At 30.9% G+C, this 19,644-nt stretch overlaps 1 protein-coding gene across 2 annotated transcripts; it reads right to left on the reverse strand.

The window, feature by feature from the left end:
* Positions 1–557: 557 nt before the first annotated feature.
* Positions 558–5,455, reverse strand: LOC146907861 (cuscuta receptor 1-like). Of its 2 annotated transcripts, XM_085725147.1 has the most exons (8): positions 5,049–5,455; positions 4,821–4,961; positions 4,528–4,698; positions 4,290–4,436; positions 3,864–3,938; positions 3,439–3,588; positions 2,995–3,144; positions 558–2,845 (listed from the first exon to the last, which is right to left on the reverse strand). In XM_085725147.1, the coding sequence occupies exons 1-8, from the start codon at positions 5,398–5,400 to the stop codon at positions 750–752; spliced, it is 3,282 nt and encodes a 1,093-aa protein (XP_085581273.1). In that variant the 5' UTR covers positions 5,401–5,455; the 3' UTR covers positions 558–749. The 2 variants fall into 2 exon arrangements, with proteins under 2 accessions (XP_085581273.1, XP_085581274.1); XM_085725148.1 differs by lacking the exon at positions 3,864–3,938.
* Between the last annotated feature and the right edge of the window lie 14,189 nt (positions 5,456–19,644).

Here is a 19,644-nt window from a genome sequence, read left to right on the forward strand (position 1 = left end):
TAAAAATGTTACCCTTAATCTCGTCTTTACAAACAATAATCTTTTCATTAATTCCAAAGTATTTTCAGTAAATTACTAGAAACAGATAAACCAGGTATTTTAGGGGTTTTGCCGTTAAATTCATCTAAAGGAGTGAAATTTCAGACAAAAGTTGAACATGGTGATATTTTAGGGTTCATACAAAAGTGAAATTTCGAAGTACTAGAACCGAGAGGGTTTAAAGAGGTTACCTTTTTCAACCACAGCAAATCACGAATTTGAACGAGATAGCCGGTTTTGATAGCTTCGAGTTGATCAAATCGGTTCAGGCTCGATAATATTCTCCAAGACTTCATTATACATCGAGAACCATTGGGTGCCTCTTATTATTGGAACATGCTTAACCTTCATTACTTTAATTCCTCTGTAGTTCAAGTGTCATGGAGATGCTGCTGTTCTATTATAGTATAAGTTTAAATTGGTAGATCTATATCTACTTTTTCTCTCCAAATTTTCACTTGATGCATTTCCAATATTCGAGAAATATCTAAAATACTCACACAGTAAAAGAAATAATATTTTGTACAACACACAAAAACTATATTAAGTCATTTTCATGCAAGAAAATAGAATTTCCAAATGGAGTTGACATTAAAACTTTAAATCATTTCCATACAACACACCAATGAAACTTCTTTATTGAATTACAAATAGCATAAACAAAATAGGTATTCGTGACATACAACCTCACATGTAATACATTACCACTATTAAAAAAACTTGTACAAGTTGTCCACGATGAAGTAGTAGCAATTCATACCCACCAATCCTATATAGTAAAACCATGCTTGCCTCCAATAAGGATTGATGTACAAAACAGTTGGAATTACCAATAGTATTGATGTGTATGCCACAACAAAGCTCACATGGAAAATATACATGTCCACCCAACTATCATCATCTCCCTCGTTCAAGGCATTTGGCAATGTAGAAGGTGCTTCTCCACCTGGATTGCATCTTTTTGGCAGTGGAGGCCCACAGAGAAACTGATTACCCTCATAACTGCTTTCATCAAATGTAATGAATTGTCCCTTCCTTTCAGGTGTTGCACCAGATAAATTGTTGTTTGCCACGCTAAATACTTCAAGGGAGGTCAGTTCAGTTAGCTGAGGAGGAATTCGGCCACTCAACATGTTGAAAGAAAGATCTAAACTCTCAACTTGTACCAAATTGGAGAATGTAGCAGGTATTTTCCCAGTTAAAAAATTGTTGGACAAGTTCAAAGCTCGAATTCTTGTCAAGTTTCCTAGCTCATATGGGATGCTACCATTTAACTTATTATGAGATAAATCAATTCCAGACATATAAATAAGAATACTTGTTGTATAAGTTTCTAATCTTTTCTTTGATGTAAAGTTTTCTCTCTCTTTCCCAAATCTGTTATATATCTGGTTTACTAAACCATAAATGGCTTGATTGAATAATGTTGCATCTGGATCCTCATTCTCAAAAGGCATTTTACCCAAACATCTAGGTATTTCCCCAATAAAATTATTGAAAGAAAGGTCTAGTATATCTAAATCAGTAAGGTGGCATAATTGCTTTGGTATATTCCCTGTGAAGTTATTACCTTTCATAAGGAGAAATTTCAAGTTGGTATAACAGAGGTCATGTATTAGATCATGAATTCCATTTGATATTTCATTGTTGCTAAGGTCTAGAGTCAGTAAGTGAGAAGATAGACCACTGAACATGTTTTTGGATAAACAACTTAATTTGTTATTGCTCAAATGGATAACGGTGGCAGAAGTGTTTATAAAAGAAGGAACACAACCTGACAAATTGTTTTGTGAAAGATCTAGAAAAGTAAGACCTTCAATTTCTACAACCTGTGATGGAATAGATCCTTCAAGATGATTACTGTACATAGAAAGTTCAATCAAGCTTGAACTATTTTTTATTTGGCTTGGAATTTTTCCAATGAAATTATTATTACTTATGTCCAAACATTGAAGGTTAGGTAAGTTAAAAAGGTTACTTGGGATACTACCAGAAAGGCTATTTCCACCCAACAACAAATATGTCAAATAAAAGAGTTGACTCCCATCTCCAGAAAAGTTATTTGGTATTTCTCCAGACAGTTCATTATCAGACAGGTCCAAAACCTCTAAATAGCTCAAGTGGCTTAGCTCATAAGGAATTGAACCGTGAATTGCATTTATTGACATGTTTAGATGAACCAAATTAGGAAAAATTGAACTGATATTATTACTCAACATTTGACCTGTTATTGCATTGTAAGATACGTCAATTGTTGCCAAGTTGAGAAGAGGACGAGATGGAAGCTGGAAATTTCCTACAAAGGAACAATTCTGAAGAATAAGATTTTCCATTTTTGTGTTGTTTTCTAATAACCAATTTGTAAACTCTCCTCTTAGTTTACAACCGGTGAAATCCACATAAGTCAAATTGTATTGGTGAATAAGAAAATTTGGAAGTGGAATAGACTTGGCATGAGTTATTGAAGACAATTGAAGCACTTGCAATTGAAATTTGGGAACCCGTGTTTTCAAAGTTGAGTGTGAATCAAGGATGACTTTGTTCCCATTACCATAGATGAACTTAAGGTATGAATGATTGGAAAATTGTGTGAATGAAATAGGGAATTCGAATTGGTTTCTTTCAAAATTGAGATATTCAAGTGAAGTAAAACTTGCAAGGTTAGGACCAATATTACCAATAAAGTGATTATTAGTAAGGTTCAAAGTCCTAAGGGATGTCATGTTGACAAAAGATGAGGGGAGTTTCCCCACAAAACCATTGTTGGATAAATCTAACTCTTCCAACTTCTTAAGCTTAGACCAATCTGAAAAATAAAAATTTGACAAAATTTTCACTTAAAAGGGCATATTGATGGAAATAGATTTCAACAAATAGAAAAGGAAATTACAAATCTTAGGTTGTGATTCGTAATGTAATAGTTGTTCTAATAATTGAAATGATTAAAAGAATTACCTCCATTTGGAAGGGTACCGTTTATCCAACAGTCTTGCACAGACAAAACTTTTAAAGAAGGTAAGTCCCCAATACTTTTGAAAAACTCATTTTGTAAGTTAGAACTTCCATCCAATGTTAAGTATTCCAAATTTCTTAAACCACGAAAACCTACACACAAAACGAGGCATGAATATATTAATGAAAAGCAAATAAAATTACAAGAAATAGAGTAATTTGATTTGCAAGAAGCAATTAGCATAAATATTTTTCGAGGTTCATCTAATCAAATATTACAATATCAATATTTTGGAGTAATTTTAAAAACTAACATTATAGGATATGAATGTGTAATTTTTGCTAAAAAAAATGTGTAATTTAATTGGATCAATGTTTAAAGATAGTTTACATTGTCGATGCATAATAATCAATCAAAAATTAAATAAGATAAGATGCAATTATTACCTCCATCAAGAATTGTCCCTTTAAACTTGTTTTCTCTCAAAGTAAGATTCCTAATAGATGGGAAAGCCGGTAACCACTCTTGTAGATTGCTTCCATTTATCATATTCGAATCTAAATCAAGAGTATCCAATCTACTTAAATTTTTTGACCCTGAAAAACGTAATCCAATTGTTTTAATCGGATAAAATTAGAAAAGAGCAGATAAACTAATATTATCATAAATTAAAATAATCGGATAAAATTAGAAAAGAGCAGATAAACTAATATTGTCATAAATTAAAACATATTTGGATTATTATTATTGTGATTCTGATACATCTTTTCCATTATTTCTTAAACACTCCAGGCTTTCAGTACCCAATAAAATTCAAAGGTGCCAGAGTAGTAATTCAATTTAAAATATTTAAAATTGAATGCCTAAATACCTTTAGGAACAACTAAATCAACTAATTGATTCCCGCTAAAATCAAGAATCGTCAAGCTCACTAAAGTCGACAACCCTACAACGGATAAATAGAAGAATGGTTATAATAAATTCATGATTTCAGCAGATAAATTAAAAGTATTAAAATATCTCTTTTTTTTTCTAGTGGTCGGAGTTTGAATCTCGGAACTTGCATATATTATGCATTGTCCCTACCAATTGAACTAAGTTCACGAGATATTAAAATATCCCTTTACAGAAAAGAGTAAAAAATAAAGTAAAAAAAAATAATGTAAAGAAATTAATCTAAATAGATGCGCGTCACATAAATGATTTTAAAAAAATATCAAATAAAATATGAGTCTCCAATCTTTTTTTTTTTTTTGATAAGGAGTTTCCAATCTAAGTAGCAATAAATTATACTCACCACTAATATCAAGCGATCCATTCAAGTTGTTGAAACTTAAGTCAAGAGATGTGAGAAGTGGAAGACCACTTAGGTATGAAAGAAAATTGTTGAAGTTGTTCCCGGAGATGTCAAGGATTTCGAGATTCTTCAATGAGGCGCATAATCCTACATGTTAAATTAGTAGAGTGTGTTAGTGCACCAGTTAGCTACATATCTTAATGAAATGGAAACTGTTAATCACTTCTATATAGCCAACCTTGTATATGAAGATCTGAGTCCAATCCAATTGCATTCAAATGCAGTTCCTTCAAAGATGTGAATCCCCTTAGTGAAGGAAGGATTTCGTTACTCAAATTGTTGCCACCTATGTCAAGGACCTCCAGATGTAGCAACTTTGATGAAATTGTCTCCAAAACAGTCTGAAAATCTATGATACAGTACAAATATGTATTAGTGTTATGAAATTAATTTGCCGAGCAATTAAAAATTATTGATTTCGTTAATTTTTAATTTTTTGAAAAAAGAAAACTAAAACTGGTCCGGCCTCACCGTGAAATGAAACCGAATAGCTGATATCAGCCAACGACAGAGATTTAAGAGAAGAAAGTCCATCCAAACAAGACAGAATGCCGATAGCATTATCCATCATATCGCTATGACTCAAGTCAAGAACTTCCAAATTTTTCAACCCTGCATAATATAATAATAATATGTAAATGAAAATTATGGTTATTATGTTCAAAATCTAATTGATTTTTACTTTGTATGAGAAAGAACCTTGATGAGTTCTTGTACAATTGGATATTTCAGATCTTGATAGGTCGAGAGTCTTCAAATCTTTGAAGATTGCAAAATCCGAATAGTTGAGTGATACCATAGGGTAATATAGTTTGAGTTTGGTGACTCTTCCTGTGGTGGTGTTGCATTCAACTCCTTCCCATTCACAACAATCAGCGCTATCTGTCCAAGACAGAACATTTCCTGCTTCAAAAGTATAATATTTATAGCTTCTCAAACTGGACTTCATAGCAGTAAGAGCTTCTCTCTCTTGCTTCAAACACCCTTCACAACACATCACAATAAGTAAAACGAAAAGTAACAAAAACACGGCACCTACTAAGCTCTTCATTTTTCTTCTTTACGTTTTGTTGTAAGACAATGGAGATTAATTGGCTGTTTAAATAAAGAATAGCTGTTTGATAAATTAATAGCTGTTTGAAGACTTGGCAGTCAACTCGGTTGTTTCTATTGTACGCGCCGTGTTGAAGACTTCCATCCATTGCTCTGAAGTAAGTTGGGGGTTTTGATATGTTTTTAACTAGCAGGATATGTAAAATTTTAAGATTAACTTGTTATATCATGTGATCTCATTAAACTCTTAATTAAAACAGAATACTATGATACAACTATTATCATCTAATTAATGTCTCTCATCCTAATGAGCACCAAACACGCTCCTAATTTCCAAAAGCTTAATAGAAAAGAAGTTAACAATTGAGTTGATTACGAAGTCTACTCTAGTCAAGTCATTCTATTTTTTTTCTTCCTAATTTATTAAATATTTAACTTTTCAAAGGAATGATATCCTCAAATTTTAGATAAGCATCGCATATGCACACACATTTAGTTAAAAAAGATTTTAATTTTTGCAAATGCTGTGCCACACGTTAACAAACTCGATAAAGAAATATGATTTTGTAAATCGAGCACTTTATTAAAAAAATAGAAAAATTAAATATATTTTATTTTTCTTTTTTTAGATAGACAAAATGATGATGGTCATTGGTCATTGGTCATTGACAGACAGAAGTGTTAAACCAAAATGAATTTTGTACGACTTTGAAGTTTTGATGATAACAAAGTATGAAACAACAATACAATTGGATATGATAATATGTGTTCAAGCAACATCTCTTTGTGAATTCGTTGCAAAAAATCACACCAATAAAACTTGTTGTGTGGAATAAAGTATAAACCAAGCAATCAAATCAAGTGGGTGACAATATAAAATTAGTGGATGTTCATTCTTGATCTTCCAAATTCTTATAACTCTCATTATTGAATGAATTGTTAGTGCCCTTCGATTGCATGTAATCATTCACTTGCTTATTTTTATCGCCATCTTCTTCTTCTTCTTCTTATTTGATCTTATGTTTTTAGTTTATTTCATAACATGTTATCAACACGAAACTTTAACAACACAACTTGAGATGAGTGATAATCAACATAGAGATTCTCTATGACAAGAATATGTCGATACTAATCCTTCAATCGCATGATTCATGCAAATCAACCAGGAAAAAAGAGATGGTGCTTTTATTTAGTAATAAATTATCCTTTTACTTTAACACAGCCTATTTTTATGCATTTTGGAATGATTTGTAATTTATATTTTGTTGTCGAAGGCATATATTTCATATTCAATAATTTAATATATCATCGTTTATTTATTTTGTATGAATTCTAAAAGAATTCAAAAATCAGGCATCCTAGAAGGATTGCTCAAAATTTATTTTTACTTATCGACGTTGATGAAAATTTTGGATATAGTACCAGAATAAGATTTATTATTAAAGCATCCTTGAAGGTTTGCTCAAATAATGAATTTATCTTAACCATTATTTAGGAATATTGGTTGTATAATTCTTGAATAACCAACAACTTAGGCTCTTTTTGGTAAAAATAGCGGATAGCTGATAGTTTATTGCTGATGAATGGTAGCTTATAGTTGATAGCTTATAGGTGATGACTGATAACTGATAAACTAATTAAAGTTTTTGGTAAAATTAGTGGTTCAACTAGCTGATAAATGAAAAATGACATAAAAGAACATTCTTAATTCATAATAAAATTTATATCAATTAACATTTTAAATATTTTTTAAGTGAATTATTAATTTAAAATATATTTTATATATTATTAAATTAATTTTTTGGTAAAGTTTTATTTTCAGTTTATTTCATTTCATCCCTAAAAAAAGTTCAATTAATTTTGGTTTTTAAACTTATAAAAAATAAAAATAAATTATGCAGCTTATTTTAAAAAGAAAAAGAAAAATAATTTGTTTATATATACATGGAGTAGCTTGACGTTCTTTCATTTTTCAAGTAGCTTATTGGTTAGAATTCACCTTTTTCCAGTTGAATGGGTGGGGTGTCCGGGGTTCGAACCCACGTTCTTTCATAAATGGCATAAAAAATTATATTTTTTATAAGTCATAGGAAGGAAAATAAAATCCAGTTATAAGGAAAATAAATGCAATCATTGCTAAACGAAACTAAAAAAATCGTATGGGACTCAACGAAAGTAACAGGTGCAATGAAATCGTGTAGTAATAAATAAATTATAAAGGGCAAATATGGGTTTTTACTTAAAATAATAAGGGTAAAAATAGAACAAAATATAATAAGCTATAAGTTCAACGCTACTTGAAATAGCGTCTGGAAAATAGTTTATAAGCTCCTAAAATAAGCTATAAGCTTGTGGTGAAAAAACATTACCAAGCAAAGTTTTAGGTCAAACGAACTTATAAGTTATTCGCTATGAACTTGTTTATTGGTCTTACCAAACAAACCCTTAATATTTAGCTATGAGCTTGTTTATTGGTCTTACCAAACAAACCATTAATATCTAGTATCCATGAAGGATTAAAGAAGTAAAAAAAATGTGATTTCCTTAGTCACTGTTTGATAAAGATTTGTGGTATAGTTCCTGAAGAACTATAGTTCTAGAGCATAATGAAGTCTATAAGTTCTCTTTGATCTTGATATTAATTTAACCGAAAGAAAAATAAAGACTAAAACATCCTTTAAGAACTAACTGTTTGGATGCTCAAAGAAAGTGAAAGGAAAGAAAGAGTGAGGAAAGATTATATGAGGAAAGAAAAAGAATAGAAAGTGAGAGGATTGTTTTGGTTGTTTGGTATAAAAGAAAGTGGAATAGAAAGTGAAAGGAAAGAGTGATGTGTATATTTGTAAAAAGACAATTGTATCCTTCAAATGTTTTGGCTACATTTTAAATTAAATATTGTATCTACACATTTAAATATATTTTAATTTAGATATAACAATTCTCTCAAAAAACAATTTAAGTATTTATCGTTAATGTACTATGCACAGCACACGTGTCAAAATCGTAATTCTATAATGTACTATGCATGCACAGCACACGTTAATTCTAAAAAATGGCATAATGTAAATAACATGTAATATCAGGGCTATTTTGGTCATTTTTCCATAAAGTTGGTTCATTTCCCTTGTTTCCGTCCTTGCAGCTGTGGAAAGTTTTTGAGTGTGGGTCCCACCTCAAAACATTCTTTCCCTACCCTTTCTTTGTCCTGCCAAACAGTGGAAAAGTACTGTATCCACTCACTTTCTTTCCATACCCTTTCTTTCCCTTCTGTTTCCATGGATCCAAACGTACCCTAAAGGATAGTTATATATATATATATATATATATATATATATATATATATATATATATATATATATATATAAGTTTCTTAATCATTGTTTATGAGATTCGAAATATAGTTCCTGAAAGAACTAAAATTTAATATTAAATCATCCTTGAAGGATTGCAAAATTGTGATTTTACTTGCTTATTGTTCATAGAGGTATGTAGAATTTTTGACCACAATTCAAATATATATATAAGATCTATTTGATCTTAGTATAAATTCTATCGAAATAATAAAAAAAAAAAATTATGCCTCTTGAATGTTCTCCCAAAGTAGCAAAATTGAGAAAGTAATATCAAAATTTTCAACGCTAAATCACATTTGTGATTGTACTCTATCAATTCGAATGAATGAATATCGTTTATATTTGTCAAAAAAAAATCAGATTTGTGATTGAATATAAGAGTCGTCATTGATTGAAAAGATAAAGTCACACATGATAAATCCAACTTTATTTCTTGATTGAATCATACATACTCGTTGTTTTGTATAATTTGTGCTCCGCATATTTATTTATTTATTTATTTTTGGGTTGAATGCTCCACATAATGGCTATTCTAATGAAATAGTAGGTATTGTGTTTATGAATTTGATATTATTGCTACTTTTGAAACAATTAATATTTATGAACTATATTGTTTTGAAATGAGAATCTTGTTAGTTTATGGAATAACTATAAATCATATTTGCATTATCGATTCCTTCTAAAGAGTATGTCTATACTATTTCGAGGTTTCGTGCAAGTATTGCTCTAAAACTTGGACTCACTAAGGAGTACACTAATTTTATGTATATTTTGTTGGATATTGTTTGTAAATGAAATATTTCTTATGCAAAAGACAATAAGAATGTTTAGAAACTAATTTTATTATATTTGATGGTAAAAAATAAATAAAAAAATATTGAAGACTCTAGAAAAGCAAATATATTGTTATATGGAGTAATAGAATTACGCATTGAGAATGCATTATATTATTCCTCCAGGTCTCATAGAAATTTATTACGTTTCAATGATATCATTCTAAATTGATATCATATTGATGGAAAAAAAATGTTAAATATCTCTATATTACGAGATATACTCTAGAGAAAATAAGTGTAGTGAAGAAAAAATATTATCTCTGATTTATATTACACTTATATTAGTGCAATGGAAGCACATATTATTGTAAACTAAAAGTTTACAAATTATTAAATTTATCGTTGGCAAGATCGGTTAGGTTATCCCAGATCTATTATGATGCATAAACTAGTTAAAAAAATGGATATATATATATATATATATATATATATATATTGACGATAAAAAAAATTTCTTTAACAAAAGTCTGGCAATAAATCAAAAGCCAAGACTGCAGAAATACAAGGTGGGGTCTCTTCAATCCATATACAATTGGGATTATGAAGAGAGTATTGAGTTAGATAATGAGCAGCTTGATTAGCCTCACGTCTAACATGCAAGAATTTTAAACTACGAAAAAAGACATTAAAATTAATGCAATCTCCGATAATAGATCCAACCTAGTTGAGATGTTGTTGATGAGTGTTCAGCGCCTGAGCCACATTAGAAGCATCTGATTCCGCTATAAGATTCAGAAAAAACATGTCTTGCAAATTCCAACCCCTTTTGCATAGCTAAAGCTTCTGCTACCTCTGAATCTGGTAATGAAAAGACTTGACAACATGGATATATATATATATATATATATATATATATATATATAATTTAAAAATAATAATCAAAATTATACAAACAAACATAATAAAATAATCACATGAGTTAGCGCAGTAGAAAGAGCAGACAGACGGACAATGATAGTGTCCGTCTTTCTGCTAGTTCTTATAAGATTTGTTTTCTTTCTTCGTGACAAAATATTTGATTATGATCTTCTTCCGATCAAATTGTTCTAAGACGGTGGGATTGAATAAAGAATAGCATGTCCGTCCATATATTATTATTTTTTGGGTCATGGTAACCTGTGCCTCTGGGGCACTGATTAAGGAAGATAAAAGAAGAAACTACTAGTAAAAAAAAACACTTTTTAAGCTTTTAATGGTGAGGCCTACGTTACCCTCTCTTGTTTAGAGGGTAATTACTCTCTCATTATATAAACCAATCAAAATCTAATATATATATATATATATATATATATATATATATATATATATAGGCAACATTAAATGTCAAATAAATGAGTATATTTTTTCTAAAAATAGAAGAGCTAATCATAAGGTAACTTTTAATACTTTTACTATTTACTTTTAATTAAATAAAAGTATTCTTAAAAAAAATACTTTTAATTTTTATTTAACTAGTATAGTGACCCGTGCCAAGCACGGGAAATAAAAAACTTTTTTTGATCAAATGTATAGATTTTATACACCCTCCGGTCACTAATATAAGCAAAAATCCACTTTTTAGATACATTCAATTAATGATGTATGTGACATAAAATAAAGACCTCATACATCATTAACTGAATGTATCTAAAAAGTGGATTTTTGCTTATATTAGTGACCGGAGGGTGTATTATGTATCTTAAAGTTATAAATGTGGTTATATTTTAAATTTGATATGGAAAAAAAATATCGTCTTAATTTTGTTAATTTTGTATATATTTTGAAATATCTAAACATTGCACATAACGATTAAAGTATTTAGATTTATACTTATACTAATTATTTGTAGTATAAGATGTACTAATTGTTAAACTTAGCATATGTAATATTTTTGCAAAAATACGCCGACGTACTGTATATTTGTTGACATAATGTATTTTATTAATCATAAAAACTAAACTAAAAATTTTGTATTTTTTATATATAATAGTCAGTGTCAGATGTATACACCTAGACTGTGAATGCAAACGTTAATTTTTTTGCGGGTGTGTATAAATATATTTGGGCTACAGAAACACCAATTGTTATTTGTTTTTATTTTTTACAAAACCAATGGTCTAATGTAAATATTGTATTTTAGGGTAAGAACGATGTAAAAAAAAAAAGTTTCGCGTATTGTTATACCTGAAAAGTGCATCAATTAAAAGTCAATGGCAGGAGGACCTGCTTATATAGATTGCATGTCATGTAATGACCAGTACGCCTTACAAAGAAATTAAAAAAAAAAAAAATGACTTCCAAACAATACACAACTTTAGTTTTCTAAATTATAGCAACAACAAATTCTAAAACATAACCAACGATCATTCTTTTTGAAAAACTTCACGATACATAACATTTGTGGTCTCCTTCCAAACATTATTACATTCATCCAAGATGAGCAGCTTCAAACATTTTCTAGAAGTAACTTGAGAGACAACGACATAGAGTTGTCCATGCGTGAACACGGGCTTAGGAAGATAAACTCCCACTCGAGATAAAGATTGACCCTGACTTTTATTTATTGTCATTGCAAAACAATGCGTCAATGGAAATTGCCTGCGCCTGAATTTGAAGGGTAGTCCTGGATCACTCGGAATAAGATTCATCCTAGGAATGAATACCCTGGTACCTGCCCTTTTCCTGTAATTATTGTAGCAGCTATCGTGCTCTTCCCTAGATGTGTAACTGTCAGCCTCGTACCATTACACAGTCCATTGGCCTGATCGATGTTTCTCATCAGCATAACTGGACATCCCACCCTTAGTTTCAACCGGTGATTTGGAATTCCAGAGCTCTTAATACCATTAAGAAATACCGTTGTGAACCAATCGCTTTGGACATCAAAATTTTCACCCGATCGACAAACAGAATTAGAGCTTAAATACACTTTCTCTTCACCTGGAATCAGTGACATCATATATTCATTAACATGCTCAACTGAACCAAGCGTTGGTGCGAGTATTCCCCTTTCTTGGAAAAATAGCGGGTCACCAAGGTTATCATTCAAATCGGGATACACAAAGTCTATAAGCGACATCAACAGATTTGTTGTGTCCGATATGAGCAAATCTTCAGGAATTTCTACCTTCATTTCACCATTCCCATCCGAAGCGTCGTTGTCGTCTCCAATTGATAGTACCACTTGTCAAAATTAGCAATTTCTTTCTGCTCTACAGGTACCGAAGATGCACCCAATCCCATATTAACAGTAAGCCTCAACACATTACAATAAGCCCATATCTTTGATGAATTGATTGGAGCATCAACAATATCCTGCCTCTAGGCATGGCAATGGGGCGGGGTGGGGATGAGTTTTGCCTTCCCCATCCCCATCCCCTACTCCCATATACTTACCCGTTACCCTACCCATATCCAACGGGGATGAGAAAATGAATCCCATCCCCTTCCCCAATGAGTTCGGGTATTCCCACCCCATCCCCGTCCCCGTAGTGAATCAATTTTTTTAAATAAAAAAAGAGTTTTTTTAAGCTACAATGTTGTAATGCAGTATCCAACAATTTGCGCTCATTTTAACATTTTCTTACCGAATAATTTAGTTGCTCTTTAACTATCAATGAAAGTTCTTATATCATGACAATTATCAAACCAAATAACATGGTATATCATTATCAACCCCTTCAACAAAAACAAAAATACGACCTTTCTACATTCGGGTAGGGTTTGGGTATGGGTTCGGGGTGGGTACATATATCACCGTTACTCGTCCCGTACCCGTATATTGAAATTGGGGAAAACCTAAACCCATACCCAAACCCAGTCAAATCGGCGAAAACCCGTCAAATCGGGGTTGGTTTGGGCGGGTACCCATGGACATGGGTTTTGTTGCCATGCCTACCTGCCTCGTTCCTTTTTGGACAACATGCAATATTTGCCTGAAATCACCACCTAAAACTACTGTCATTCCACCAAAAGGTCTAAACTCGTTTAGGGGATCATTCTTGGACATGATATCACGCATTGATCGGTCAACTGCCTCAAAACACCATCGGTGCATCATTGGAGCCTCATCCCAAATTATCAACTTTGCAGCACGCACCAGGTCTGCCCTAGGACTATCCTTTTCCATCGTAAGCGATGATGCCTCATTAATCTCAACAGGGACTGTCAGCATCGAGTGCGCAGTTCTTCCACCTGGTAATAGAAGATCCGTTATACCGATGGATGCAACATTCAATACAATTAATCCCTTCGTTCAAACAACCGCCGACAATGTTTTTCATATAAAGGTTTTTCCAGTACCACCGTAACCATATAAGAAAAAGAAACCACCGTCGTCAGACTTAGGGTTTAGGGTTTAAAAGTTAATCTTATGAGGGTGTCTCGTTGTCTTATATGATCCCACATTCGAGGCAACACCAAAATTCCCAATGGAGAAGACACGGTCCTCGCTCAACTCTTTCTCATACTTGTATATGAGTGTACGTCTAACAGACGCATTGATTCGATCACCTTATCAAATAAAAAAGCAATTTTAATATAGATAATAAAAACATTATACACCATACATATGTGATACAATTAATTTACTTAAAAAAAATGGATCTCATAAAAGATCACGGTTTGGAGAAAAACATTTTATACCATTACATATGTGATATAACTAACTTACTTAAAAAAAAGGATATCATAAACTCTCAGGATTCGGCTCATTAAATTTAAATGCGGATAAAAATATCGTAAAAACAAAAAAAAAACAAATGGATAAATAAATATAATAGAAAAGTTAATATTAGATTATAAAAAATAAAATGTAAATAAATCAACCATGATTCGACCATCGACACTCCAAGTTTCTTGATGCGAATGGGAGATATCGAAAACGAATTTGATTGGCATCATTTTTATTGATCAAAATCAGAAATAATCTAATATAATTGCGGTTAAAAAAATAGAAACAAAAAAAAGACTGAAAAAAAAAGACATTAGAACCATTTCTAAGGAGAAAGGAAGTTGGTCCTTTTTTCATATTCCTCACAAACCAAAGGCGAACGACTCGAACCCTGATAGTCCAATTTTCTTTAGAAGGGGATATATCAGAAGTCAAGTCAATCTTCGGGGCCATTTCGATTTAATAGAGAGACACAAAAAGTACACAAAGAAAAAGGGAATTGGATCCTCTCCTTCAAAATTTATCTCCTTCTCTCTTCTTCACTTAATATTAGCCATTAGATGGATATAATAAAAGAAAAAAAAAACATAAATAAACAACCTAAAACAGCACACTCTGAAACAAACTGGGCGGGGTTTGTCCTCGTGAGCTTAACCCAGTTGGTATGGACAATGCATAATATATGCAAGATCCGCGGTTCAAACCCAGGCCACCGCCAAAAAATTGGGCAGGGTTTTACTACTCCGGAAGCTTCTTCATCTTCCCTTCTAAAGGTCTGCTCTCTCAATCTAAGAAAATTGCGGCCACTGTATTTTCATTTATATGTTTACTCACTTCTTCACTCTCTTGTATTATTAAATATATGCATTCAACTAAAACCCTTCAACACTATCTAATTTTATTTGTCCTAAAATATACAAAGAAAATCCAATTAATGCAACCCTTCAGACCAATATTGCAAAGCTTCATAAATGTATCGTATCCTCTCTACAACTATAACAACAACTCAGCTAGTAATTGAGTCACAGTTTGTTAAGTGTGCTAAAAGATCACTTTCTTTTAACAACTCTCTTTTTGGTTGCCCGTTTTTCTGCTGAAGATTACTACGTGATTAAACTTAATTATATGTCAATTTTGCATACCATGTTGGTAAGACAACACCAAGAGGCCAAGCCTACTCAAATATTGATTTGTCAATTCGTGGAGTTTCACATTTTCAGATATTTTCTCTTGAAAAAAAAAACAGCAACCCTCTAATGAAAGTTATGCAGATTTATGAATTTTTTTTCATATTTAAATATCTACAACTCTTTAGATTTTTTGCGAAAAACTCTTTAAATTGTAAATATTGTTAAATTGTAGAAAAGTTTATCTTCTTTTGATGAACAACTCTTTTTAGATTGTGTGAATATTATCATCTATTTACTACAAATTTTGTTAGAGCAAATTATTCTCACCTCATTTAAGAGAAGCTTGAACCATAGTTCATTCCTCTCTTATGTTAAAAGATACACTCCCTTTCCTTAAAAGAAGTTTGAGTTACATTTCCCTCGTATTATAATACAAAAACATGTCTTGCTCCAAGTCCATATTATAAAAACATTGAATTTTTAATAAGCCTTAATTGGGAAAAAGGGAGTTACTCGAGATAGATAAGACCTAAAAGGTTTCACATAACATACCAGCACGCACAAAAATCAAGCAAAAAAAAAAGTGGTTTGTAAATGCTTTCAACTAACTCTTAGTGCTATCGCCGTCAAGCGAGGCGTTGAAACAATCAAATAATGAGTGATAAAAAAAACAATGAGAGTGATTAAGAGATAGAGCAATTACATGTTTGAAAATTAATCATGGTAGAATAAATTGAACCTAAATGCCGCATATTTTTAAATGAATAAATCAAAGGTATTTTTTTTTTAACAAATCAAAGATATTTTTCTTGCACTACAGCGGAGATTAATCATCTCGAGATACTAAGATTCATATAAGGGGTTCATCTCCTCTAACAAATGTTTTTAATACGCACCGATGAAAAAAAAACCTAAACAAAATGATTAAGGAGTCCAATATATCTACCATTTATGACACACTATATATGTTGGTTGAATACCTCATTTTAAAGATATAAAAAATCAATTAAATAAATGGGAATTAATTTCTTTGTTTTTGAATCTCACCAAATCAATTTGAATGAAAGTCAATTAATGGGAATTAAATCGCTATTTCCAATAGCACAAATTATGTTGCATGCAAAGAACTTGGAGAGTTGTTGAGAGTATAAGACAATTGAATCCGAGTTATCCGTTGTCAGTATACTTTGTAAACTACCGTATGATTCTTGATCTTATGATGTTGTAGTAGCTTTAGATGTTTTCTGAGTTGCCTCGCAAAACGACATGTAATTTGGGGCAAATGTAATATTTCAAATTTCATTGATTATATATAAATTATGTCAATAGTTAGAAATTACATTAATTGTGATATAAGAAGATCTTCCGGTTTTAGTTGAATGTCAATAGTTATTTCAAATTTGGGGCAAATGTAATATTTTAAATGTAATATTTTTAACTGAAAATATCAAATATGCTAGTATATCCGCCAGTATATGTCCGATAATACAAAGCCCCCTGTTCTTTTTGGATCAGCTCTCCCACTGTTGCATTTCTTTTTTTGGATAATCTTTTAAGACTAATATATCTATATCATTAAGACAAAAAGAATAAAGTTAAGCTCAATAAGTCCCAATAGAAAATAAATGAAGAAAACAAACTAAAATAAATATTTATATTTCATGAAAAAGTAAATGAATAAATTATAAATCAAAGACGTGCAAAGAATCATGAAGATATAAGAATATAAACGAAAAAAACAGATGGATAAAAAAATATAATAGAAAAGCAGATATAAGAATATAAACAAAAAAAAATGTAAATAAATCAACCATGATTCGACCATCGATACTCCAAGTTTCTTGATGTGAATGGGAGATATCAGAAACAAATTCGATTGATATCATTTTTAGTGATAAAAAACAGAAATGATCTAATATAATTGCAAATAAAAAAATTGAAACAAAAAAAAAAGACTAAAAAAATAAGACATAATAGAAAAGAGGATATAAAAATATAAACAAAAAAATTGAGTTAAACAACATTATTGTCCATTAGAATCATTTCTAAGGAGAAAGGAAGTTGTTCTTTTTTCATATCCCTCACAAACCAAAGGCGAACGACTCGAACCCTGATTTTCAAGCTTTCTTTAGAAGGGATATATCACAGATCAAGTCAATCTTTGGGCCATTTCGATTTAGTAGAGAGATAAGAAAAGGACGCAAAGAGAAAGAAATGAAATAGAAAGAGAAGGAGTTGTGGTGTGAAGAAAGTGTTGGTTAATAGGTCTAATTTATAATAGATTTTAGAGGACAATTATGTAAAACAACCACACTTAACTCGACCAATCAAATTCGAGCTCATGTCTTAGCTATTAAGCAAAATATAATAATTTTTTTTCTGGTTTTGATTGAATGATATCAATAGGACTGTAGCCGGAAAAAAAATTAATAGATATAAAGTTTTTTTTTTGGCTCGGATTGTAAAGAAAGGGGTGTAATAAACGGGAAATACTTCAGTGACTTAGAAATGATGCCATTGGTGCCATATCAGAGATCCTGGCCGTTGATGTGTGTGGGTCCGCGTGGGGATGTGTGTGTGATGTGTGTGTGTGTGGTGGAGATGGAATTGGATGGTGCCATTGGTGCCATTAATGGCACCAAAGTGGAACCCGTAATAAACCACACAAATTGAAATAAATAAGTCTAAGGTTTATTTTTCCTTAAAAAAAAGTCTAAGGTTTATTTTAGAATGTTTTAATATGATCTTAATGGTGATTAGCAAGGAATATGTTTAAGGATCCGTTTCAATAATATACCATTCAATCCCAATTAATTCCAAAACTTTTTTTTTCCAGTCAAATAAAAAAATACACATCATAATGAAATAATATCTTCTCCAATAGCCATGATGCTACAATTTCTACTTTGATTTCATTGCATCGTATTTTTTTTCCCAATCAGCCAAAACAAAAAATATATTATAATTCAAATATGATATTATTTAAAACAATCTGGTTAAATTTCATTTTTTTTAATTTACTTCATAAAAAAACACTCCTTGATATTAGTTATAAAATATATAATAATAAAATTGTCTCTCAATATTATTATTACATTACCATCATGAAAAATAAGAATAAAAGTTAGTTTATTTCATCAGTTTCTTTAATTCATAAAAAAAATGGATTGGCCAAAACTCAAAGAATTTGATAGGGTATCAATCTTTCAATGTTACAATAATACTTTGTATTAGAGAAATTATTATTAAATTTATATAATATAGATTTTCATGTTATAACTGAAATATCATATTATATAAAACAATCTCGTTAAAATTTCATTCCTTAATATGATAACTAAACACTACATTACACGATTATACAAATAATATAATAATACAATATCATTGGTCTTTCAAAAAAAACATTGAATTGTAACATTTCCATAAAAAAATAACATATAATAACACAATTTAATTGGTCTTCCAAAAAAAAAAATATTGAATTATAACATTTCCATAAATAAAACATTAGAATAGAAGAAGATTAGAGCGCCACATGTCGCTCTTTGAATGAAACCTTAAAACCTTTAAAAATGGCGACACTTGTCAAGAAAAGAAGAGAAGAGGCCTTGGAATAGGTGGTAAATTTATATTATATAGATTATATTAAGGTGTTCAATCTTAATTAATTTACACTACAAGACTTCTAACAAATAAAACTTTACATCAAATTTCTTTCATCTAGATGTCCTTAAATTCATCACTTACATTCATAAAATTTCTTCCATTTCAGAACCCCGAACGTGAGAACAAAAACATCTCCTTCATTTAAATTTCTTCTTCTTTATTCTTCCCTATTGATCAATTCTTGTTTCTTTTTCATTCTTCTTCCCAATTTGATTGTTCAATTTTGTCATTCCAAACGGCCGCAGTTTCCAATTACAGTGAAAATTGTCGTTATATCTAGAACCGTGTCAGGTATCGTGACTTGATTTTTCTTATTTAAGCAGCCAACCTAATAAAATCTGCTAACACGCATAGACTTATCTCACTATTAGCCAAAGCTTTTAAGTCCAAACAAAAGAACAAAATCCTCATGACATAACCATTTCAGCAGCAACCAAAAAAAAAATGCTAACAAACTCCCACAACATCACAGCAGCAACACCTGTTAGCAGTCCTCAAAGTACAACGGATGACCTACTCAATTGCTATAATTAACTACCTCACAACCAAGAAAAATCAAATCAAAAAGGAAAATCAAGTCACCATACCTGACGTGGTTCTAGA

The sequence above is a fragment of the Medicago sativa genome, chromosome 7 (assembly GCF_051527215.1).
Source record: "Medicago sativa cultivar Bolivia chromosome 7, Bolivia_mono, whole genome shotgun sequence".
NCBI classification, from domain to species: Eukaryota; Viridiplantae; Streptophyta; class Magnoliopsida; order Fabales; family Fabaceae; genus Medicago; species Medicago sativa.